Source organism: Heterocephalus glaber, unplaced genomic scaffold, assembly GCF_053883595.1.
Source record: "Heterocephalus glaber isolate CG9 unplaced genomic scaffold, H.glaber_assembly_v1.0 deba00000470, whole genome shotgun sequence".
Taxonomy (NCBI): domain Eukaryota; kingdom Metazoa; phylum Chordata; class Mammalia; order Rodentia; family Bathyergidae; genus Heterocephalus; species Heterocephalus glaber.
Window position 1 is genome coordinate 2,589,026 of NW_028258145.1, and position 24,095 is coordinate 2,613,120.

The 24,095-nt window shown below is 46.2% G+C and overlaps 2 protein-coding genes across 7 annotated transcripts in view; one reads left to right on the top strand and one right to left on the bottom strand.

Moving 5' to 3' along the window:
- Kansl3 (KAT8 regulatory NSL complex subunit 3) overlaps positions 1-8,211 on the bottom strand; it is a 39,691-nt gene extending 31,480 nt beyond the window's left edge. For 2 of the 6 annotated variants that reach the window (XM_013072119.3, XM_004844368.4), the window contains exons 1-3: positions 8,118-8,211; positions 6,896-7,160; positions 3,754-3,924 (exon numbers count right to left, since the gene is read on the bottom strand). In XM_013072119.3, coding sequence (XP_012927573.1) covers positions 3,754-3,924; positions 6,896-7,110 — 386 coding nt within the window. In that variant the 5' untranslated portion in view covers positions 7,111-7,160; positions 8,118-8,211. Of the gene's footprint in view, positions 1-3,753; positions 3,925-6,895; positions 7,161-7,277; positions 7,593-8,117 lie in introns of those variants that run through there. The other 4 variants (XM_087203109.1, XM_087203116.1, XM_021258017.2 and 1 more) reach the window with 4 other exon arrangements.
- A 4,520-nt stretch (positions 8,212-12,731) lies between these two features.
- Fer1l5 (fer-1 like family member 5) overlaps positions 12,732-24,095 on the top strand; it is a 45,205-nt gene continuing 33,841 nt past the window's right edge. The window contains exons 1-9 of the mRNA XM_004844371.3: positions 12,732-12,901; positions 16,020-16,072; positions 16,689-16,780; positions 17,452-17,560; positions 18,669-18,723; positions 19,046-19,158; positions 20,049-20,177; positions 21,238-21,300; positions 21,955-22,005. Of these exons, the coding sequence (XP_004844428.2) occupies positions 12,817-12,901; positions 16,020-16,072; positions 16,689-16,780; positions 17,452-17,560; positions 18,669-18,723; positions 19,046-19,158; positions 20,049-20,177; positions 21,238-21,300; positions 21,955-22,005 (750 nt within the window). The 5' untranslated portion in view covers positions 12,732-12,816. The remainder of the gene's footprint in view (positions 12,902-16,019; positions 16,073-16,688; positions 16,781-17,451; positions 17,561-18,668; positions 18,724-19,045; positions 19,159-20,048; positions 20,178-21,237; positions 21,301-21,954; positions 22,006-24,095) is intronic.

A 24,095-nucleotide genomic window follows, 5' to 3' on the forward strand; every position in this document is an offset into this window, starting at 1 on the left:
TCTTTGGAGTTCTCAATGTGGGAAACTGTAATTTTACATGACTTTATACAGGAAGAAAGGAAGCAGCAATTTCACAATCAGATCAAGGCAGAGGACAGCAACAAGATGTTTACAATCAGTGAGGCGGGAACTGTACACTCTACAGGCCACAGACTCAGGGACAGGGTCATAAAATGGTGACCTCAGAGGCTGAAGCTAGTAAGGATCACTAAGTAATGAAACTAGCCATGTACAACAGTAAGCTGCCTGAGGAGACGATTTCTCAGCCTGCTGCTGATGAGAGACTGGCACCTCCGAAAGCTCATCACACATTAAAAACAAATCACCTGGGGCCGGGGATTTAGCTCAGTGGTTCTGCTGCCTGCCTTCCAAGCACAAGGTCCTGAGTTCAATCCCCAGTACCAAAAAATAAAATAAAATGGAGAATCAAAACAAAACAAAACAATACAAAAAACAAATCATCTGAAATAACAGATTACTGCAGAATAACTGAATCCTAGCAACCTGTGGCAACACCCTAACAGAAGGATGGAGGTCGCGCAGACGAGAACGACAGACCGAAGCTAAGACCCTTTCTAAGTTTCCCTGCCCTCCAGCCTCTCCTAGAGCAGAATGGACTCCACCTTCTACTGGGAACAGACACACCTGACCAGGTCGCCCTGGTATATGGTGCTCTGCAGCTGGGTCTCTCCTTGGAAATTAAGAAACTGCTGTTCCTATGTATTAGGTCTCTCATGACTTAGGACCTCTAAGTATAGCCATGGGTGAACTGATAAAAAAACTCTGTAGTTCTCCCACCCACTCGGTGGGACCAGGCAGTGGGCAACACCACAGAGGGATGCATAACCACTGAAGCCCTTTTGTTCAAACATCACTCAAACTGGCCTTCCTCACCTTTCCTGTCCTCACAGCAGGGGGCACAGCACTCAGAACTCTGGGGCCCGAGATCAGACTGCTCGGTTTGAACAAATCCCTCCTCTTTGGCCTCCTAATGAAAGTTTCTTTGGCCCCCTGGCCTCTTCATCTTGTAAAGAAGAGATGGAGGAGGGCTACAACTCCAAGAATCACTGAAGGATTAAACAAGGGAATGCATATGAAGCAGTGGGCTCGACGTCTGGCCCCTAGGAAACAAAGAGCTCCTTCTTGTTACTACCACTGTCATATTCTATATTATTACTGACTGTAACGATTGGAAATCTTTTTTTTTTTTTTTTTTGTACCAGGGATCAAACTCAGGTCCTTGCACTTGCGCAGCAGGTGGAGAAATCACTGAGCTAAATCCCCGGCCCAGATTGGAAATCTTTTTGCTAAATTGGGCAACTAGCAACATTCTATAAGGTGACCTCTACTCACAGCTGCTTCCTCTTCATCCGAGGCTCTGAAGAGCACTTCCCTTTCTTAGGGCACTATGCTAATTCCAATTCAAGATCCCAAGCAACTGCACAAGATCTTCAACCAAGGTGTAGTTGCTCTTCCTTCCATAGCTACTCTTCTGCCCACACAAGCACACCGGCTCATTCCTATCCCAACTTCCAAGTGGCCTCACAAGCAAATGCCCACTGCCTCAAAATTCCCTCCTCCCTTGCTAGCTCTTTTTTATTTTTTTGGTTTTTTGAGACAGGGTCTTGCTATGTACTTCAGACTGGCCTTGAATTCACTATGTAGTCTGGGCTGACCTGGAACTTGCAGCAATTCTCCTGCCTCAGCCTCCCAAATGCTGGGATTACAGGCATGTGCCATTCTCCAATAGTATGGCAAGTTTGCCACCTACTACTAGTTCCTGATGTAAGGAGTAACATTACCTGACATAGGACATACAGGTTGGAAAAATGCAAATTAAAACCCACAGTGAGATGCTACTTCACACCCATCCAATGGTGATGATAATAACAATAAAGACAAGTGCTGGCAAGGATATGGGAAAATTAAAATTCTCATACACCACTAGTAGGAATGTTAAATGGTGCAGCCACTTTTAAAGCAGTCTGGCAGTTCCTCAAAAGTTAAATAGAGAGCTGGGCATGGTGCCGCACACCTGTAATCCCAGCACTCGGGAGGGTGAAGGAGGATGATTGCCAGGGGTTCAAGGCCAGCCTGAATTACAGAATGAGACACTGTCATAAAAAAAAAAACAACAAAACACGTTAAATGGAGAGTTAACACGTGATCCAGCAATTCCACTCCTAGGAACGTACCCAAAACTGAAAACACAGATTCACACACAAAACTTATACACAAGGGGCTAGTGATATAGTTCAGGGGTAGAACACTTGCCTAAGCATGCTCAAGGTGCCCTGGGTTCAATCTCTAGCACCACAAAGGAAAAAAAAGAAGAAAAAATGTACACAAATGTTCCTAGTAGTGTTATTCACAACAGCCAAATTGGAAACAACCTAAATGCCACCAATTAATCAGTGGATAAAGAAAATATGGGATATCTACAGAATGAAATACCATCTGACAATAAAAAGGAATGAAGGGGGCCAAGGATGTAGCTCAGAGGTGCAGTACCTGCCTGGCAAACACAAGATCCTGAGTTTGATTCCTGGTACCAAAGGAAAAAAAAAAAAAGAATGAAGTAATGGAAATGTTACAGCACTCATGAACCTCGAAAACATCCTGCTACATGACAGAAATCAGACACAAAGGCCACATGGCATGATTCTATCCAAAATGTCCAAAACAGGCAAATCTGTGGAGGTACAAAGCAGACTGGTGGTTCCCCAAGACTAGAGGGTTAGGAGGGAATGGGGATGACTGCTAGTGGGCAGAGGGTTTCTCTGTGGGGTGATAAAAATGTTCATCAAATTGGTTATGGTGATGGGTGCATAACTATGAGTATACACCAAAACTTCCAGTTATACTTGCTGAAGAGGTAAATTACAAGGTCTGCAAATACGTCCACCACGGTGTTATGTAGTAAGACCAACCAATGTTCACTAAATGAACACAGACAAACGACCTAGAGAGGAGCGCTGGGTCCCTTGGGAGCAGGAGGAGTTATGGGAACACAGCTAGCCAGCAATCTTAGGAAAATTAGTTAAGGGTACCCTCAAAACAAAACACGACAAATCTATTTGTTAAACCCAGTCAAGTATCTGTTAGCTTTTCATGTGACTCTAAGACATTTTTATTTTCTTAGTCATAAGCCATAAAAATGCAGTATCTTACAGATGCACATTTAATGTTTTCTGTAGTCTGGGCAGGCCTTATATTGTATCATAAGTTATGGTGCTAATCATAACTATCAAATTGAAGTCATTTATTTATTCCACAACCTTTCTTTTTTTGTTTTTGTTTTTGGTACCGGGGATCGAACTCGGGTCCTTGTGCTTGTGCAGCAGACGGCGAAATCACTGAGCTAAATCCCCGGCAAGCTTTCTTTTTTAAAAAAAAAGACATGGGGGCTCCACATTGCCCAGACTGGCCCTGAACTCCTGGGCTCAAGCAGTCTTCCTGCCACCTCCTTCCCAAGAGGGTGGGACTACAGGCACCCGCCGCCACACCCGTCTCCACATTTCTCATATGCCCGGTGTGGTGTGTCCTAGTGTCAGGGGTGCTGAGATGGCTGACACACCAGCCCTGTTCTCAAGTAGCCTGCAGCAGAGTGAGCTGAGAGGACACTCCGACTTATATGGCTACCAGTGCAATCAACTTCTGATGAATATGCTCCAATGAAGATGATGACACAAGGTAATCAAGAGTGGTTACTATCATCCCTACAGTGACCTATACTAATACAGTGTTGCCTACCTGTTGACATGCTCTTCCCAGTCCTCTGGCGGAGGCGGGGCATCCGCATCAGTCCTGGCAAAGATGACATGCCGTTCACACTCGTTCATCACACTGCGTGCCTTCTGATTGTCATAGAGTGGTACAGGAGTTGATGTGACGGTCTCCACATCTATTGGGACATCTGATTCACTGGAAGGTAACAGGTGAGGAAGGCCACACACACGTCACACATGACAGGTGTTTAATGATCACCTGGCTGCCAAAAAAAGCCTCTTTAATACAGTCAGCTTTAAATAATGCAGAAGCAAATTACATACACAAGAAAATTTTGGTCCAAAGCAATTTTCTCCCCCTTGTCTAGATCTCTACCTTCTCGGTGACATGTTGTAGAACACAAAGACATTTTAAAATGAGTCTATATAAAAAATTACACACAGCTACTTAAAACAAAAAAAAAGCAGATAACTGGCTGCCAAAACACACTGTTCAAAGAAAGAAGTTAAACACCATACGTGACATAAATATGAATTAATAAAATCAAACAGAATTTAAGATTCAGTTCCTCAATCATACTAGCCACATTTCAAGTGCTCAACAGACATATGTGGCTCTGGGCTACCAGATTGGATGTCATAGGATTAGAACACTTCTATTATTGCAGAGGGTTCTGCTGGACAGCACTGGTCTAGTTTTACATTATTCATATAAACTTTCCCTTTCATTAGCAAGTCAACTGGTACTTAATGCTATGCTTGTAAAAGCCTGTGACTCCCTGAGACACGTCACCCGGAATGTAGACACCTGAGCTATTTAACTCACTTTGTAAAGAGCCTAAAACAGAAACAAACATAAGTGGGTTTCTGAAGGATCTTTCACATTTTAAAATGATGTTAGTGAAATTCTAGTGCCTAAGAGTTCTTCTCCCACTTCATGGTACAGTATACCGAACCAACTTGGCTGCCTAAATACGATGCCAAATAAATTGGCCTACTGGCCATTTACTAAACATCATGCTCATTTGTTGTTGCTGTTGTCTTCTTGAGACAGGATCTCACAAGGTAGTGCAGGCTGGCCTTGAACTCACAATGTAGCCCGGCTGGCCTCAAACTCGCAGTGATCTCCTGCCTCAGTCTCCCAAGTGCTGGGATTATAGGCATGTGCCACCACTCCTGGCACATCATGTTAATTTTTGAGCTTGATGATCTTATTACATCCATTCTCAATGACTAGAAGAATTATATCATTTTGAGATGAAGTGAAATAAATGTGCAGCTAGATGTGGTGGTGGGTAACAAGTTGATTATCTTCTCTGAGTCAAATACTGGGCTAGCACTTGGACTCAAACAGCTAAAATACGAGTCTTGGTTTCACCAACACAAACTATCCTCCCCAGTCTTTCCCAACTCACGGTTCCAGTCAGCTGCTCAAGCCAAAAATGTAAGAGTCATCCTAATTTTACCTTTCCCCTTAACCCTGGCCCATCCTTCTAGCTCCTCACGGCAGGTCCTGTTGGCTGGACCTATAAAACAGCTTGAGGCCATTTTCTCTGTGCTATTCCCTCCCCTAACCAGGCCATCATGATTTCTGGATCATCGCAGGCTACTACAATAGCCTGTTTTACTAAATTCCACTCCTATACTGTAATCTATTTTATAAAATAAAAAGTGAACTTTTTGAAAATATAAATTGGATCTCGACCTTAAAATCCTTCAATGATGTCTAGCCACTCTTAGAATCAAATTCCTAGGTGAGGTAGCCTTGGTCAACTTCTTCCTTTCTCCCACCCCCACTTCTATTGCCCCCACAGTCTAGCTACAGTGGTCCAAAGGAGTTCCTCTAATATACCAAATTCCCTGCTCGGGGCCCACATATGAAGACAAAGCTTACATAAGAAAACAATTTCCTAAGCATCAAAACAACCAACTGTATAGAACTTCAATTTAAGAAAATGTCAGGAGATATGAACATATGCATTTCAACATCAGCAAGAATCTTAACATAGCAGAGAGAAAGAGTTCATATTCTATTTAAAGGAGTTTTTAGTTATACCTCAGGCCAGGGGCATCAAGAAGATTCTAGATTATTCCTTAAAGTCGCAGATCCTGTGCCTTATATAACCAAAAAAGCCAACAAAATACCAACATTATTGAGAAATGAAATGAAAACTACTATTCTACATGTGTTTAAAATATATCATGGTCCCTCTAACTCACTAAAACTCAATAGGGGGCTCTGAAGCAAAATATAAACTAAACAACTATCCCCAACAAAATCTAAAACCTGTACTTGAGGAAAGATTAAACATTAAGTCAGATTAACAGGAAAAAACCCCCAAAAAACAAAACAAACCTTCTTCTCCCACAGTTTATAATTAAGGGCATGATTTTAGCTAGGTGTGGTGGTGCATGCCTGTGATCGGAGCACTTGGGAGGTTGAGGCAAGAGGATCATGAATTTGAGGCCAGCCTAGACTACAGAGTCCTTGTCTCAAAAACAAACAAATAGCATGGTTTGATTATCAGAACAGAATACAGAAACAAATCCTGAAATACAAGAAATCAAGATGCCTTAAAGCCCCAAAGAATTGCCAGGCTGGTTTATTTAGGGCAAGTATAATTGTATCATCTATCAGGTAGTTAATCTATGAAACTTCCTTTCTCTATAATGTAGCCCTGCTGAAAATATAATTAGACCTAAGAAGGGTCCAGATTAACCCCTGCCTTGGGAATTTCCTCCTAACCTTTGTGTCTGAAGCCAAGAAAAGCAAAAATGCACTTTATAAAAGGGCTGTTGTTGCCACTGTCACACAAAGCAGAACACTACACTGAAGTGGTGGAAAAAAAAGTCTAATCCTGTGCAATGGTCCTTTAAAATCAACTTTTTAGTCTTTCTCAACAATTTAACCCTGTTCAACGTCCTCTTTGTTACCTAAGTGGAAGAAGTTGTCTGCTTTCCTCTGTGTGTCTTCTCTAACTCTTGTTAGATGTCCCATTGGCAGATGTCCACACTTAGGGTGATATTCTTATGTTGGTTCACAGAGATGACTGAATTAAACAGCCAAGCTCCCTAGCCAATGTCCCATGAAAACCTTCCCTCATCCCCACCATCTCATCACTGCCCACCTGGGTGGTGGTCACCTTAGGAAAGAAGCCCAAACTCACATGGTATTCTCTTGCTGCCGACGGGGAGTAACAAAGAGCATGCGGGTGGGGCGGGCGCTACTGGCATCTGGATGGGCGCTCCATGGCTTGGCATAGCTATGATCCAGAAAAACCAGGTCCAGCTCCCGTTCATGCACTGACAGCTGGAAGAGCAGGGAGGTGCCCATGCGCCGAGCTGAAGTCTGGAAGTCCCTTTCCCCACCCCGGTGGGCCATGTCAATGGAGGGGCAGCAGGTCAGAGCATGAGGATCTGCATGCTAATCACCTGCATTGAAAAGTTTAAGTCAATACAAATATTCTCAATGTCTCCCAACCTGGATTAAAATGCTGACTTTGGTGACCTAATATCATTCATACTGAGGATCTATATCAAACAGCACACCTCTGCCCAGGCAGGGAGGGCTCTTGAGATACACCACCACCATCACACAGGCAACAATGCTTACAGTTCCTTTTCATCTCTACAAAATGTGCTAACTGGAGAGTTGAAGGACTCCACAGTTGGCAAAGATCTCACCTGGACAGACACCAAAGCTGAGAGCTAGTACCATTACCTACAGGGTTGGGGTGGGTTTGGGCAAACAATAGAAATCACAAGTATGAATCCTCAAGGCTCAGGATCTCGTTTCCATTGTCTAAAGAGAATGTGAACAGAGTGGGGCCCGCCTGTAGGCAACCCCATAAGACCAGGGCAAGGCGGGCTGCAGGAAGCTAATTACATCAAAGGCTCCCTCCCCTCTCTGGTGCTAGGGTCAACAGAAGTTTTGCAACCACTTCACGACACTGTGAAGTTTTGAAAATACAAAAACGAGAGCTTCCCCTACAAGGCCTGTATCAGGACGACACCCCTGAAAGTCCCTTCTCCCTCAACCCGGAGGGAGACCACGAAAGCCGCCGGGCACTCCAGGCACCCCGCGGGTTCCAGCCCTGGACCTCAAAACGGCCCTCGCAGGAGGCAGGGCTTCGGATCCCATTTCCCCGCCCCAGGGCCTGGAGGGCCGCGCATCCCAGGTCGCCCAGAGTTCGCGACAAGGAGGAGCCGCCCGGGCGTCACCTAGGCCCCCGCCCGCCCCTGGCCCAACGCTCCTGGCCTGAGGCTCCAGCCCCGGACCCCCGCATGCCTGGGGAGCCCTGAGGCCTTCGCTCAGGGCCCTCGCCCGCCCCGACCCCGGCCGCGACCCCCAGGGCCCGCCACCCCCGCGGGGACCGACGCGCGTCTCACCCGCAGTCGTCGGCCGCGCGCTCGCCCGGGCCGGACCCCAGCGCGCGTGCGCGCCACCGCCTCCCGGGCGCCCAGGAAAACGCGGAAACGGATCACTGCTTAGGAAGGGAGGGCCGTGAGCCGCAAAGCCCGGAAAGGATTAAGCTGCGACGACCTGGTCCGCTAGAGAGGAGCCGACAACGCGCGCGTCTCTGACTCAGAAATATCGAGCCCCTGCATTTTCAGCTGGGGCGGGGAGGACCAAGGACGTGGATGGCTCTCACAGCCCCCACCCCCACCCCAACTGGTCCTTTGTGCTGTCTCCTCCCTACCCCTATATACTTCTTAAGAATTTCCCCTTCCCGGGTGTGGTAATACACGCCTATAATCCCAGCATCTGGGAGGCTGAGGCGGGGAGGATTGCCTTTTGTTCGAGTCTGGGCTGTGAGCCTGGGCTACATAGTGAGTTCAAGGCCAACCTGAATTAGAGCAAGACCTTGTCTCAAAAAAAAAAATTCCCTCTTTACTGGCGAGGCAGCACCTGCACATGATTACAGCGACTAGGAAAGCTGAGGCAGTAGGATTGCAAGTTTGAGGCTAGCCTGAACAACTTTTCAAGACCCTGTCTCAAAATGTTTTAAAGTTTTTAAAAAATATACAATAGACATTAGGAAATGGGAAGAAAATATTCAAATGAGAAGAGGAATGGGGTGAGAGAAGGGACAAGAAAAAAAATCAAAGGGAAAAATGGAAACAAAGCTTTTGTACATAAAGGAAAGGGGAATGGGGGGGGAGGAGAAGCACCATATATCATGTACTGGTACAAATTCCCTACGATGAATGTTATTATATATGTCTAAAATATGCTAATAAACGTTTTGCTAAAAAAATAAATAAACTGGGTATAGTGGCACATGCCTGTAATCTCAGCACTTGAAAGGGTCACCATGAGTTTGAAGCCAGCCTGGGCTACATAGTGAGTCCAAAGTCAGCCTGAACTACACAGTGAGACCCTGTCTCAAAAACAATTTTTTTTTGTATAGCCAAGCATGGTGGCACACATCTGTAATCCCTGCACTTGGGAGGCTGAGGTAGGAGGATCCAAGTGAGTTCAAGGCCAGCCTGGGCTACATAGTGAGACCCTGTCTTGAAAAAAGAAATTTTTTTTAAAGGATGGAGGTGTAGCTTAGTAGTAGACTACTTGCATAGCATGCTGGATGCCCTGGTTTCATTTCCCCAACCCTGAAAAAAATTACTCTTAATATTAGAAACAACCACAGTAGAAATTTGAAAATGAAAAACCAAAAAGTTGCTGTGAGCCAAAAACTGCCCTAAAAAGTAAAGTCTAGGTACAAGCATCCAATGATAAATGTAAACATATTGTATACCTAAAATGTATCAATAAAAGAATTAAAAAAATAATAAAGTCTATTAAGCCAGGCATTGTGGCTTGTCATCCCAGGCTGAGGCAGGAGGACTGCAAGTTCTAGCTCAGCCCAGAAAATGTAGACACCCTGTCTCAAAATAAAACCTAAAGCCTATTAAAAATAAATACTTAGGGGCTGGGTATGTAGCTACAGTGGTAGCATGCTTGGGGAGACGCTGGGTTCATCCCCAGCACTACAATCAATAAATATATATATATATATATTTTTAATTATGGAGCGCTTTGCTGAGTGTGGATCAGAACTAGCCATGTCTTCTCCATCCTGCCTCTCTTCCTGGGGGACCTACAGCTTCCATTTGGCCTTCATTCCCTCACAAAGTTTCTTAAACTCCTGCTAGTGCTAAGGACTATGGTAGATGCTGAGGATACAGTACTGACACACATTCTTCTTTAAAAGGACATAAACAATTGTTTAATTTATAATGTTGATACTAAGGTTTAGCATTGAGAGAATGCCAAACAAGTTCTAAACACATAAATCATATCATTAAATCTTCTCAGCAGCTTTACATACTACATTCTATTATAATCACGTTCAGAGAGGTAAAGTACTTTTCCCAAGGACACACAGCCAGTAAGCAGCAAAGGCAGAAATTGAACACAATACAGCTGAGTGGAAAGGGACAATGTTGGAGAGAAAGACAGGGCCCACAGCCTACGGGGCTGTCTATGTGTCCCATTAAGGACTTTTGTTCCTGATGATAGATAGCTCTGTGTTGCTGACTCTCCTAAGTGTTTGTATGAAGACAGAATATCCTCAAAGTCAGGCCTGTTCACTTCTTTGTATCCTCCAGAGAGAGCAGCAAGGAGAGCAGAGGACACAGATAATGGTTCATATGTCCGACTGATCAGTGATGGCTAATTGCTTGACTGACTGACAGCAGCCACAAGACATGAGACAAGAGAACTAGAGACCTGGTTCAAGGTGAAAAGTAAATTTTTTCCATTTTACATCTGCTGGGATAGCCAAAAAAGCAACAATGACACAACAGCAGAAAAACGAATGCTAAAAAGTGTTAGCAGATATAGAAAGAAATGAAATTCCTTTGGAAAGTTACTGGCAAGTTACTCAGAGAGTTAAACTTGGAGTTAGCATATGATCATCAAGTTAAGCTTGGAGTTAGCATTATGATAATAGCATTATTTGTAATACCCAAAATATGGAAACTATATAAAAGTCCATCAACTAATGAGTGGATAAACAAAATGTAGTTGTGTTAGTCACTTTCCTGTGGCTGAGACATGATACAAGACATCTACAACTTAAAGGAGAAGAGGTTTAATTTGGCTCATGGTTTTGGAGTTTCAGTTCATGGGCAGCAGGCTCCAAGGCAGAAACCTCATGTCAAAGCATAGATGCTTAGTTTATGGTAGTTGGGAAGTAGAGCAGGGGTACAGTGCCAAAGAAGGACAGGTGAAGGACCATATATAGTACCACCCAGACACACTAATCAACGTGCTTTACCAATCTGCTAGGCATTTTGTAACCCAATGGAAGCTAACCTATCAGAATCAATGGTTGCAGTAGTATATTCATACAATGGATTTACTCAGCCACAAAAAGGAAGGAGGTACTGATGTGTCACAACATGCATGAACTTTGAAAACATGCTAAGACTGATATGAACTTTGCCCAGGTTTTCTTCTGGAATAGTTCATATTTTTTCTTATTGAATTATAAGAGCTCATGCTATAAAAGCAAATAGCCTTTTGGATTTTAAATATCTTGAAAATGTTTTTCCTACTTTGATATTTATCTTTTAACTTTAAGGTCCATTTTCTACACAAGAATATTAAATTTTAGCCAGTCAAATACGTCAGCTTTTTCCTCTCTGGGGTCTTTTGTGCTATGCTTAGTTTGGAAAATCATTAACAAGCTGGATGTGGTGGCATAGGCCTGTAATCCCAGAACTCTGGGATGCTGATGCAGGAGAATCACAAGTTGAAGCCCAGCCTGGGAAATTTAGCAATCTAGTAAAACTCTGTCTCAAAATAAAAAAGAGTTGGGATGAAGTTCAGGGCAAAGGTCCTAAGTTCAATTTCTTTCTTTCAAGGAAGAAAGAAAAAAAGAGAGTCATTGCATTGTATTTAGAGTTTTTAAAAAACTACCAAGAAGTACTTTTTTTCTTTAAATCTGCTGTCTAGAAAGCAATGTTAGCACTGTGATCTCACATCCAGCTTTTAATCTTTGAATGCTATGCACCTTTTAGAATACACAGGAAGCTTACTGCTGATTAGTTTGTCGACACACACTTCAAAAATATTAACTTTCACTCTATCCAATGGAGAAGGTGTAATTTATACAATGTTCAGTGCTGAAGCTGAAAGGCCTTATCTCGTGTGGACAACAGAAGCAAATGACCTAGCTACATCCTTATGGGCAGAGGCTTTGAGAGCAATAGACAGTCACAGGAAAATTATGGGCTTATGGGTTTTCTTTAACTTTTACAAACCCAGCCAGCATAAGAGTTCACTAATTGGGCCGGGGATTTAGGTCAGTGACGCCATCGCCTGCCTCGAAAGCACAAGGTCCTCAGTTTGATCCCTGGTACCAAAAAAAAAAAAAGAATCAGAGTTCATTAATCAAAGCACTGTTTTTCTTAGGGGGGTGTGGTGATGCATGCCTATAATCCTAGCATTTGGCAGACTAAGGCAGGAGGATCCCCATGAATTCAAGGCCAGCCTGGCCTACATAGTGAGTTCAAGGCCACCCTGGACTATATAGCTAGACTCTTTCTCAAAATTAAAAAGCTGACTTTCTTTTATTAAATAAGGACTCATATCTAAAAAAAGGAACCGAAATGTTTTGCTTCCCCACTAGGAAGGACTTCCCCTGAGACCTCATTGAAATAGACTTTGATTTCCCTATGCCTTTTCTCTCATGGCCTTACTTCTTCTATTTCATCATTTAAATTGTGTGACTTTGGCAATGGTTCACTCCTGTAATCAACTTGCCTGTATAAAGAAAAAAAATTCTTATGCCTGGTCTTGAAATCAAAAGCACAGCAAGAGTGGGAAAAGAGAAGAGAAAGGAAATGGCAAAGCAACCTATTGCTGGGCTTCTGTCACATCACACCACTGGCTTTGTGCAGACTGTCCTGCTCCCTACTGTCCTTCCTGAGATTGGGCCCCAGAACTGAGAACTGCCCTTTTGTGACATCCCCGCTGTTGCTAGGCCCCATCACCACCACCACTGGGAGAAGCCTTGGACCAGAGAGTTCCAAGAAGAAGCTGTAGCGCAGCGGAGGGAAGGAGGGGAGGACAGAGACCGCCATGCTTCGGCTGGTGGTGGAGTCGGCCAGGATTGAGCCGCCCCTGAGCCCCCCACCCAGACCCTGCCTAACTGTCTACTTCAGAGGTGAGAGCCAAGCTCCCAGGAAGACGGAGCCCCCAAGACAACATGTATTCAGACAACTGGTGTCCTGCTGTGTAAAAGACGCCCTGCATTGACTCAGTGAGGAAGTAGATGCTGGCCAGCTCTCCAACAACCTGTCCGTCCTCTAAGGACTGGGCCTTTGGCTCAGTGGGAGGACACTTACCTAGCATTGTGAGGCCCTAAGTTTGATCCCCAACACCACCAAAAGAATCTGTCATTTTTGTGGCTATGATGTCTTTTCTTACCATTTTTTTTTTAGGAAACGGTTGTGGGAAAAGAAGAGGTTAACACTTGTTAACCTTCTTCCATGAACTAGTGCTGTGCCATAAACAGGTTTAAAGAAAGAAAGGTTCTGCTGGGTGTGGTGGCACATGCCTGTAATGAAGCTCTTGGGAGGCTGAGGCAGGAAGATCACTGTGAATTTGAGGTCAGTTTGGGCTACATAGTGAGTTCAAGGACAGCCTGAATTACATAGTGAGACCTTGTCTCAAAGAAAGATGGAAGGAAGGAAGGAAGGAAGGAAGGAAGGAAGGAAGGAAGGAAGAGATCCCTGCTTCATAGGAGTAATAGGAGGATTTAAAAAGATAACAAGTGGGACATGGTGGTGAGGCTGAGGCAGGAGGATCACAAGGTCAAACCCACCCTAGGCAGTTTATCAACATGAGACTCTTGTCTCAAAATAAAAAATAAAAGAGGACTGAGGATGTAGCTTAGTGCTACGTCCTGAGTTTAATCCCTAGTATGACCTCCCCCCAAAAAGATAACACACAGATGGCCCTCGAAATAACAGCTACTAATAACTTCTCAATAATATTAATTACTTTCTAATGAGCTTTTTTGTTTGTTTGGGTTTTTTTTTTTGGTACTGGGGATTGAACTCGGGTCCTTGTGCTTGCGCAGCAGGTGGTGAAACCACTGAGCTAAATTCCTGGCCCCTTTTTTTTTTTTTTTTTCTTTTGAGGCAGGGTTTCTGCTATGTAGTTCAGGCTGGTCTTTGGCTCACTATGTAGCCCAGCCTGGCCTTGAACTCTCCAACTGCCTTTGCTTCCAGAGTGGTGGGATTACAGGTGTGCACCACCATTTCTGGCTTTGAATGAGCTTTAAAATTGGCAAAGCCTTTTCATTAATAAAATGGTGTTTGCTCCTCACAGTAATTCCACGAGGTAAATGAGGCAGAGTTTATTACCTCTATTTCCTTTATTTATTTTTTTTTTTTTTAGTACCAGGGATTGAACTTGGGTCCTTTCGCTTGCACAGCAGGCGGCGAAACCACTGAGCTAAATCCCCAGCCCCTCTATTTCCTTTAGATGAAGAAAAAAAAATCCAAGAAGGCTGAGGAGGAGCAGGGGTGAAGGATTTATGGGAAATTAAGTATATTTAGATGTCAAAGACCTGGGAGCCAAAAAAGAGATGAAAGAAAAACCACAGTGAAAATCTATTGAGTGAGAGTATGAGAGGCGGATCCAGGCAGGTGAGGGCTTCCAGAAATGGTAGGGTGTGAAAAATCCAGGTCCAAAAGAAAAGAGGACACAGTACAGTCAGCCTCCATATCAGTGCCTCTGCATTGTGAATATAACCAAACACAAATCAAAAGAATTCTGGTGAAAACTGTGTCTATACTGAACAGGTAAAGGCTTTTTCTTGTCATTATTCCCTAAGCAGTACAGTACAGTAACTCTTTCCGTAGCGTGTGTACTATATGAGGTCTTGTAGGTCAGCTAGGATGATTTACAGTTATTTGGAGGGATGTGTATAGGTTTGAATAATATGTAAATGAGATACAAATGATACACAAACACCATGCCATTTTATACAGGTGACTTAAGCATGTATGGATCTTGGTATCTACTGGGGAGGGGGGCCCTGAAACCCATCCCCCAAGGACACTGAGAGATGACTCCAGGTCCTACAAGAGAATGAAATTCCTTTCAATTTTTTCCTGGTCTTTAAAACTATGACAATGCACAGAGAGGGAACATTTAGGACTCTGGGCTCACTGGTTGACATCCACTTGTGTCCCCAGTCTGCAGATTTATAGAGTTGGAAGCTCAGCATGTATCTGTCCTGATGGACTAATTTTAGGATTGGCCAGGCAAGAGACTTGCAGCTCCTCTCCCTGATCCAAGCCATCCTCACCTCTGCATCACAGGCATCATTTTTCTTTCCCCTCCTAGAAATATCTTTCACAAAAATGCCTAAATGCCAGGTGTGGTGGCACACACCTGTAATCCCAGCACTTGGGAGGCTGAGGCAGGAGGATGGCTGTGAGTTTGAGACCAGCCTGGACTACGTAATGAGTTCAAGGCCAGCTCCACTACAAAGTGAAACCCTGTCTCAAAAAAACAATGAAAAAAATTATTTTGTAGGATGATAGCCTGTCTTCTGTTAAAAATATTTCTGAAGGAGAGAGATTTTAGTTGATAGAGAGTTTGGCATCCATTATTGGATATCTCAAGGTCATGGTAAGGTTTGGCCTACTTATAAATAGGCCTAAATCTCAAGAATTTTTTTTTTTTTTTTTTTGGTACCAGGGATCAAACTCAGGTCCTTGAGTTTGCGCAGCAGGCAGCAAAACCACTGAGCTAAATCCCCAGCCCCTAAATCTCAATAATTTAACAATGAAAGTTTACCTCTTCCTCATACCCACTCCTGTGTGGGTAGCACTGATCAGGGAGGTCTCCTGCATGGCTTCTCTAAGCAGCAGTTTGGGGACCAGCTGCTGTCCCTTGTGGCTGTGCAGTCAGCCCTCTGCCACTGGGTCATGAGGTACCTGTGGAGAGCAGGGAAGGGGAATAGATACTTGAGTAGAGATTGTAGGATCCGGGCCTAGCACTACAAAGGGGTGATTCCTATAACCCAGTGGTGAGAGTAAGCCACATGGTCCCTCTTGCTGCAAGATGCTGGGAAGAAAATGAAATGAACATATGGCATGGTCCAGCCCATAGGGTGATGAAAAATGAGAAAATGTGCAGCTCTCAAAGAAAGAAACAGTCAGTGCTGCATCCCACCTGCCAATGGAGACATGAAGATTTCTTCCAGGTCTTACCTCTCTTGACCCCACTCAAGCCCAGACACTGAAACACCCTTGGTGTCTTTGCAGATATCAAGAAGAGAACTCGTGTAGTGGAAGGGAATGACCCCACGTGGAACGAGGTAGACACACCAGGGCAGGCCCTGAAGAGGAACCAACAACCTCAACAGCCAGGGGAAAGCCGGGCATGGTGGCATATACCTGTATTCCCAGCACCTGTAGAAAGGGATGGGGATGTATCTCGGTTTGAAGGCCCTGTGCTCAATCCCCAGCTCCAAAACCAAACCAAACCAAACAACAACAAAATACAAACCAATAAGGGGCAAGGAAGGGGTCAGCAGGGAATCCCCAAACTCTGCTAGAGGCTGAGGTGTCTTGGTCTCAGCCTCTGATCTGATAAGGCTGCAAAAAACACATCTGCCCATAGCTGTTCTTAGTCCGTCTCCTCCACCAGTGGGGATGGAATGGACCATGGTGTGGCCCATCAACTGATCCAACCAGGCTCTCTTGATGTATCTAGAATCTTGGAGCAGAGATGAGCCTCCCTGTGCAGCTCTCTTTCATCCCTGTCTGCCCCAGCCTCTAATCCCTTAGCTCCAGCCACCGAGCCACCAAGCTCCACACCTTGGGCCAGGCAGCAAACGGCAGCTTCTTAGGAAATTAGATAGGAGGGAAGCTCCTGAGTTTTAGAGAAATCAGCACTAGCCCATTCCCCATTTTCCTCCATGCCCCCAACAGACCCTCATCTGGCACCTGTGGAGCCGCCCCCTGGAAAATGATTCCTTCCTGCAAGTCATCCTTCGGGACATGGGCTCAAAAAAGAAAGAAAGGTGAAGTCGAGATAGGAGGAGCCTACTTCCTTGGCCAAAGAAGCAGCAGTGATATATCTCTTGTCTCTAACCTGTATTCATGCTGATGCAGGGACCAGAGCCCACTTCAGCCACTAAAGGAAAAAAGGGGATAGGGAAGGTAGTGGAAGGGTAATAAGCAGTGTGTTGTGTTATTTTTGGTACCAGAAATTGAACTCAGGACCTTGTGCTTGTGAGGCAGGCACAGTGCCACTGAGCTAAATCCCCGGCCCTGGAAGGGTAGGGTAGTAAGGATGGGAAAGCAAATCAGCTAGGAACTTGAGCCATACCTTTGTTCTGAAGCCACAGATCCCAAATCTCTGTTTCTCTCTACTGAACCCTGTTGTCCATCATACCCCATTCTAGAGCCCAACTGAGACTAAGCTTCCATGGAGGGTGAAGATGTAGCACACCAGGGTAAAGATTCCAGGAGAGAGAATCTGATTGGATCAGCTTTGGTCAGGTGTCCACCCTTGATCCAATCAGCCATTACCTTTTAGAATACAAAGCCTTGCGCCCTCTGATGGATTCACCACCTCATTGGCTTCTTCAGCCTCTGGGTGAAAACCATCTCTAGCTAAAGCAATGCCTGGTACAGAGGCAGACACCCTTTCCCTGGGCTTGCATCTCACACCTGCTCCTTGCCTCCCCAGGTTCATTGGGTTGGCCACAGTCCTGCTCAAGCCATTGGTGAAAAAGCCCAGGGAGGTCCTTTTCGTGAAGGACCTGATTCTGCTCAACCATTCCATGATGCCCACAGATGTGAGTCAGGCCCAGAAGGGCAGCTGGAGAAACAGGAGCAGCTGATGTAGCTGAGCTTCTCTAGCTTCCTGCCCAGGGTCCCTATCCCCTGACCCCCCCCCACACACACCTTCCATCTCCCATTTCCCTCCTATCCATCTACTGAGAAGGGTAACTGACCTTCCCTGGGTGCCCACCACTGTACTAGGCGCAGGGACACAAAATTGAATTTTTGCAGAGACTCAACAGCAGGCATGTGAGTGGGAAAGCTTGGTAGGGGGCAACAGGAAGGCTTCTGGTGATCCCTGGTTGGAGGCTGTTGGCTTAGGGCAGCAAAGGTAGGATAACTAAAAGCCCAGTATTCCATGTGATTGGTTTGGGGTGCATATCTGGCTTTCTCTGGTTGGTTCTAAATTGATAGTGGGAACAAAAATTAGGCCAGCTGTCAGTTTGTTAATTAATCATGAAGCCCTGGCCATTTGGGTCCAGTCGGTTTTGTTTGACTTCCTGGATTGTTTCGAGACAGCAGTCTGACTTCCTACAAGTCTTCTTGGACTGGTTGCCACAGATAAAGGATTGGGCTCCTGGCTGGTCACTGCAGATTGTGGTCAGAGCTCTGTCTCCATCTGTGGCCCAGCCACTGTCCATCTGTCTATGAAATAGCTCAGAAGGCCAGGTGTTTTCCTGATGGGCAGGAAAGGGAGGTGAACCCAGGCAAAGCATCAAGGGCATGGAGAAAGGGGCAGGTCCGAGGAGGGCGAAGGGGAAAGGGACAGAGCTGAGGCTGGGTGGCTGACCAGGGACCTGAGGGGAAGAGTCTTTGGTCTCTGCAGCTTAGCACACCCTGTTCTGGACGGGTCCCACATCACCTCTCCCTCTCCTAGTCACCCTCTTGCATCTTCTGCCATCACCACTACTACCCGGCCCCCCTGTTGTCCAGATCTCACTGTAATCCACTGCTCTGTCCTCACCAGTTCATGGGCCCATGGTGTGGCCCTGTCCCATGCCAGTGTCACTGTCCCCAGGAGGACTGGCCAACAATCTAGCCAGCCTGGGGTGGGAGCAGGTGCTGTGGCTTAGCCAAGGGTTGCAGGGTCTGGCTAACAACTCCCTGGTCTTCTCTTGGCAGTGCACTGTCAGCCTCCAGGTGGCCCATGTGATGCCCCGGGACACTGAGAAGGAAGGTATGTCCTTCCCTGGCTCACCCCTGCCCTTCTGCAAGCAGAGCTGGACAGGTTTTTGGGACCTTTGAGACCCAGCCCTTGAGGTCTTTGGGAACACAGGAATCAGTTAGGGTGCCTGGAGGCCTCCTGTGTCAAGAGTCAGGTCCAGGGTGGTTATGAGGGTGGTGGAGCCCTAGGACCATCCTGGGAGGACAAGTGCCCCATCAGGAACTCCTAGCCATGGCTTTAGTCAGGAGCTGACCACTGAGGACAGGGGGTGAAATGGGGAAATCCTCCAAGCCTGCCAAGCTCCAGCCTCTGAGCCCAGCCTGTATCTCCCCAGGCGGTGGAGATCCCCTTGGCATGACCACCAGGGAGCTGGCCCAGGGGAAGCTCATGGTCCCTGGCTCTGCAGGGTTGCACAGGGCTCTGTCCTCCAAGCCTCAGCACTTTCAGGTGAGGACTGTCCAGGCTGAGAGTCCACATGGCCTAGCTGACACCCCTGCTGTGCTCCCAGGCTGTCTCCTCCCCCACATAAGGTCCAAGCTCCAGACCCAGCCTCAGGTCCTCGGGTCTTTACTAGGTCCCCAACTCCTCCCGGGCCATTCTGAGTAGCTTCTGCTGTGGCTGAATCTGGAGATAGCTCCAGTGAGGCATAAGGAGGGGCTGCTGTGGCTCAGCAAGCCCTGGTCAATGCTAGGAAGGCAGCACAGAAGGCACAGTCCTGCCTGTCCCAAGCTCTCAGATTGTTGACAAAACGAGGCGAGGCACATGCAAGGTGAGTCACTGCGCAGGAAGGCAGAGGAGTGAGGACGGGCTTTGGGAAGCCCATCCTGTGCCTCACCTACTTCCTTCTGATCCCAGCCTGGGGCCTCACATGCCTGCTGTGCTCTGTCTGCTCCCCAGCCTGCCGGTGCCCAGGAGGCAAAGTGTCAACTTGCCTGTCCCTCCTCTTGCATCCCTTATGGTTGCCCCCACCTCTGCATTGCCATTCTCTGCCCCAAGCTGCCTGTCACTTCTAGACCACCCCTCCAGATGGCCTTATCCTGAGCTCGAAGCCAGCAGCTCTCTCCTGTCCCTTCTTTGGTCACACTAGGCTCTCAAAGATGCCCTCTTGCCCTGTCATGCACTTGCTTAAAAAGCCTCAGTGTGGGCTGGGGATTTAGCTAAGTGGTGGTGCCGCCTGCCTTGCAAGTCCTAAGTTCGATCCCCAGTACCAAAAAAAAGCCCCAGTGTCCTGGGACAGACCTTGCTCCTTATACCGGCTGCCCTGGTCCTCAGACCCCATGCCCACATCTCCGGAGAGCTGGCTACCTGGGTTGGGTCTCCACATCCTCCCTCTGCAGGTTCGGGTGAAGGTGTTTGAAGCACGGCAACTCATGGGCAACAACATCCGTCCGGTGGTGAAGGTGACCATTGCAGGCCAGCAATACCACACACGGATCAAGATGGGAAACAGCCCTTTCTTCAATGAGGTGGGCTGAGCAGGGCCACTGGGCAGATGTGCTAGCCAGCAGCTGGGCAGCCCCTGGGCAGCAGTGTGGTTGTTTCCTGATGAAGAGGTTAATGCTTGTCCTGCAAGCATTAACTGAGCACCTACCTAGGCCTGAGCACTGTGCTTGGTACTGGGGGTATATTAGGGGTTGATTCAGAGCCCTGCATTGAGGAGCTGGGGTCTTGTGGGGACACAGCATGTGAACTCCCATGCACAGCAGGCCCAGCCATGCACATCCAGTCATGGCTGGAGCCCTGGACTGTGCCATTGCATGTGCTACTGTGTGAATCCTTGTTCAGGTGACTGCAAGTAGAAGAAAAGCACTATGGAATGTGGGAGGAGTAAGTCAATAATGAGCTGGGGCTTGGAGAGAGAACTCAGAAAACCTCCACCCCGGAAAGATGGCCAGGTTGGAGAAAGATGATTCAGGAATAATATATATATATATATATATATATATATATATATATATATATATATATTTTTTTTTTTTTTTTGGTACCGGGGATTGAACTTGGGACCTGGAACCTTATTTTCAAAAGTCAGAAGCAAGGGCCTGGGATGTAGCTCAGTGGTGCCACACCTGCCTGGCAAGTGCAAGGTTTTGAGTTCGATCCCTGGTACAAACAAACAAACCAATAAACAAAAGCCAGAAGCAAGAAGCAGCTCGATGCAGAACTGGAGATACAGGTGTGAGCCTACAGTATCGGTTGGGATCTCATCACAGACAGCACTCAGGAGCCATGGAGGAAAGTGACAGGAAAGTGACAGGAGAAGGGGTTCTGGGCACTGCAGGAGAGGGGTGGGCTGGACTGGGGGCAATGCAGGAGACAGAGGCTCGAGTCACCATCCTAGAGCTGTCTGTCACCTGGGAACCCACCAGGAGCCCAGGAACCCTCTGCTTCCAGAGGAGGGAGGGGGCTGGTCAGTGAGAAGCCATCGAAATGGGCAAAGTCAGGGAAGAAGCATGGTACTCTGAGGCTTCAGGCTTAGTGTTGGAGGAAACACAGCCTGCCAGCCCCAATTTTTTTCTGCTGCAGATCTTCTTCCAGAATTTCTATGAGGTTCCTGCAAAGTTCTTTGATGAGATCATCTTAGTCCAGGTGAGGACCAAACTGGTCCCCAGCAAAACAGGTCCACTTCCTTGTCCCGTCTCAATCCTGGGAAGCACTTCAGCCCCAGCTCCTACCCTGAGAGCCAGCGTTCCTTGAAAAGCAGTGTCTCCACCACCTTCTTCACCCCCTCCTAGTGCAGATTCCTCTCTCTCTCTCTCTCTCTTTCTTTCTCTCTTTCTTTCTATAAATGTATAGATCACCAGCTGGCAGGCCCTGAGCTAGGCAGAGTTCTCATCTCCCCAAAGACACTCATGTCCCCGAAGACTACATGGTTACCAAGTACCTAAGGAGAACAGGAGACTTCTCCCCTGGAAGTGTTTGCATGTTCTTAGGAGGGAGACAGAGAGGAAACAGCCAATGAGAAATGCGAGAAATTATTGAGACATGTAGCTTTGTGTTGACCTGGGGCAAGTGAATCAGACCCTTTGATCAATTTCCTCATCAAAGAAATGGACCTGAAAATCTGAACCTCTCAGGGGTCCTCTGAGAGAGAGATAAGTGAGAAAAACTATGTGCAAGCGTTGGCCATTAGGAAGCAGTTAAATCCTGGAGGGCCCTGAATATGCCCTATTATTGCTTCCATGGGAGATGGGGACGTCAGGCTTGTGAATAATTAAAATCTTCCTGGAAATTCCCTTGCAGGTGCTGAACTCCTCTGTCATGAGATCCAAAGCAGAGATCGGGAGATTCCAGGTGAGCCTTGTACATAAAACAAGAGGCTTTGTAAAAATGATGGCAGAGACAGTTGTAGAGTGTAGGGGATTTTCACACAGAAAGATCCAGATTTGGATGCACCTACTAACTTAACAAGTTACTCCTACTAACTGATGCAGACAAGCCTCTACTTCCTCATCTGTAAAATGGGACTAATTATACACCCAAACTACAGTGTCATTGTGAGGATTACATTTAGGGAAGTACTGGGCACAATGTTGAATTACCCAAACCCATGAGCTGGACAAAGTTCACATCTCTGCCTAATGGAAGCAGAGGTCCCAAAAAGGCCAAGCTAAATTGGAGAAAGAGAGAGAGAGAGAGAGAGAGAGAGAGAGAGAGAGAGAGAGAGAGAGAGAGAGAGAGAGAGGATGTGAGCACAAAGTGAATAGATGTGATTTGGGAAACACAGACTGGGAGATGAGGGATTTCACACAGTCATGAAGGCCTAACCCAACACTCTTCAAATTCAGGAAGAGCAGGAAAAGGTAGATTGCTATATTAAAGACCAGATGGCCTGTTGCATTTGAATCTTAGATCAGCAGTGTGCAGCCCTACCACCCTGAGGGTGCCTGATAGCCTCTTTGTTAGATAAGGAACAGATCCCTCTTAGATGTGTCAGAGAATGAAATTATAAAAACTTGGTTTAAAGATTTTAATTAGCTTTGAGATTCTAGAATGAGGCAACACATCATTCCCTGAAATAGAACAAGTGATTCTATGGGCCGAGCAGAAGAAGTTGGTTTTGCCAGGCCTGGTGGCACACACCTGCAACCCCAGCAACTCTACAGTCTGAGGCAGGAGGATCATGAGTTCAAGGCCAGCCTGGGCTACTTAGCAAGATCCAACCCACCAAAACAAAACCAAAAGAGCTGGGTTTTGTGCACAAAGAAGCATAAACAACAAAAGGCAGATTGGTCATTCCAAAGTTACTTTCTTTTTGAGATGTGTACAGGAAGACAGAACAACAAGAAAATAACTGAGTGGTTAATATCAGATTATTTCAAGTTCCTTTTTAAGTTTATTTATTTAGGTACTGGGGATCGAACTCGGGTTCTTGTGCTTGCAGGGCAGGCGGCAGCACCACTGTGCTAAATCCCCAGCCCTAAATTTTTTTATTTTAAAAGTTCTGTATTTATGAGTACATATTTGTAGTACCTAATGATTCCATTCACCATGGGGAATTGGTACATGGATATAAACTTCTTAATTTTTTTTCATCCTCTTCCCCTCTCCTCCCTCTCCCTCCCACTCTCTCCTTCCATCTCTTGCTCCTTTTCCCATTTGCAAAAGATCTGTCTCCCCATTTGCTATTGCCTGTCTTTCATTGTGCTCTTTAATGTATTTACACTTTGGGTTTCCTTACTATGTATTTAGCTTGTGTGTCTGATTTATCTCACTTAACATTATGGCTAAGGATGTAAGAATATAAAGATTAAAGCAGATGAATGGATTTCATTATCCTGCCCACTGGCCTGTTTGAAATGTGGCTATCTTCCCTCAGCCTCCTTATGTCTTGGAAGGTTAGGTAACAATTTAGTTTCTGCTCAGTGGTGTGGCACAACAGTGTGAGTGACCCCGAGGACAGGGAAGAGTCAAGGTCAAGCTGGCTGGTGTGACCATGTTGGGTGCCAGGTCCTTCCAGTACAAGCTCAGTAACTGTTAGACTGTAGGCCTTCTCTCAAACTCAGTATCCTCCCCTGGCCAGGAGCTGACAATGGACCTCCCTTCTGAGTTGTTTAAGGCCAAGACTGTGCTCAAACACCAGCAGTGAGTACTTGTGCCAGTTAATCTGAATTGTCAACTGCCTGGATTAAGGGGCTCCTGGAGAGGCTGTTAGGAGGTGGGGCCCAGCTGGAGGAAGCAGGTCATGGGGACGTGATCTTGGGGACTACATCTGTCCCTGACCCCTTCTTCTTAGATTCTTTCCCTGCTCTTTCCTTTCTGGCTGCTGTGAGTGGAGGGGCTTTCCTCTGCCATACCCTTCTGCCATGATGTTCCTGCCTTGGAGCCAGTTGGCCATGGACTAAACCCTCTGAAACTGAGAGACAAAATAAACTTTTCTTCCT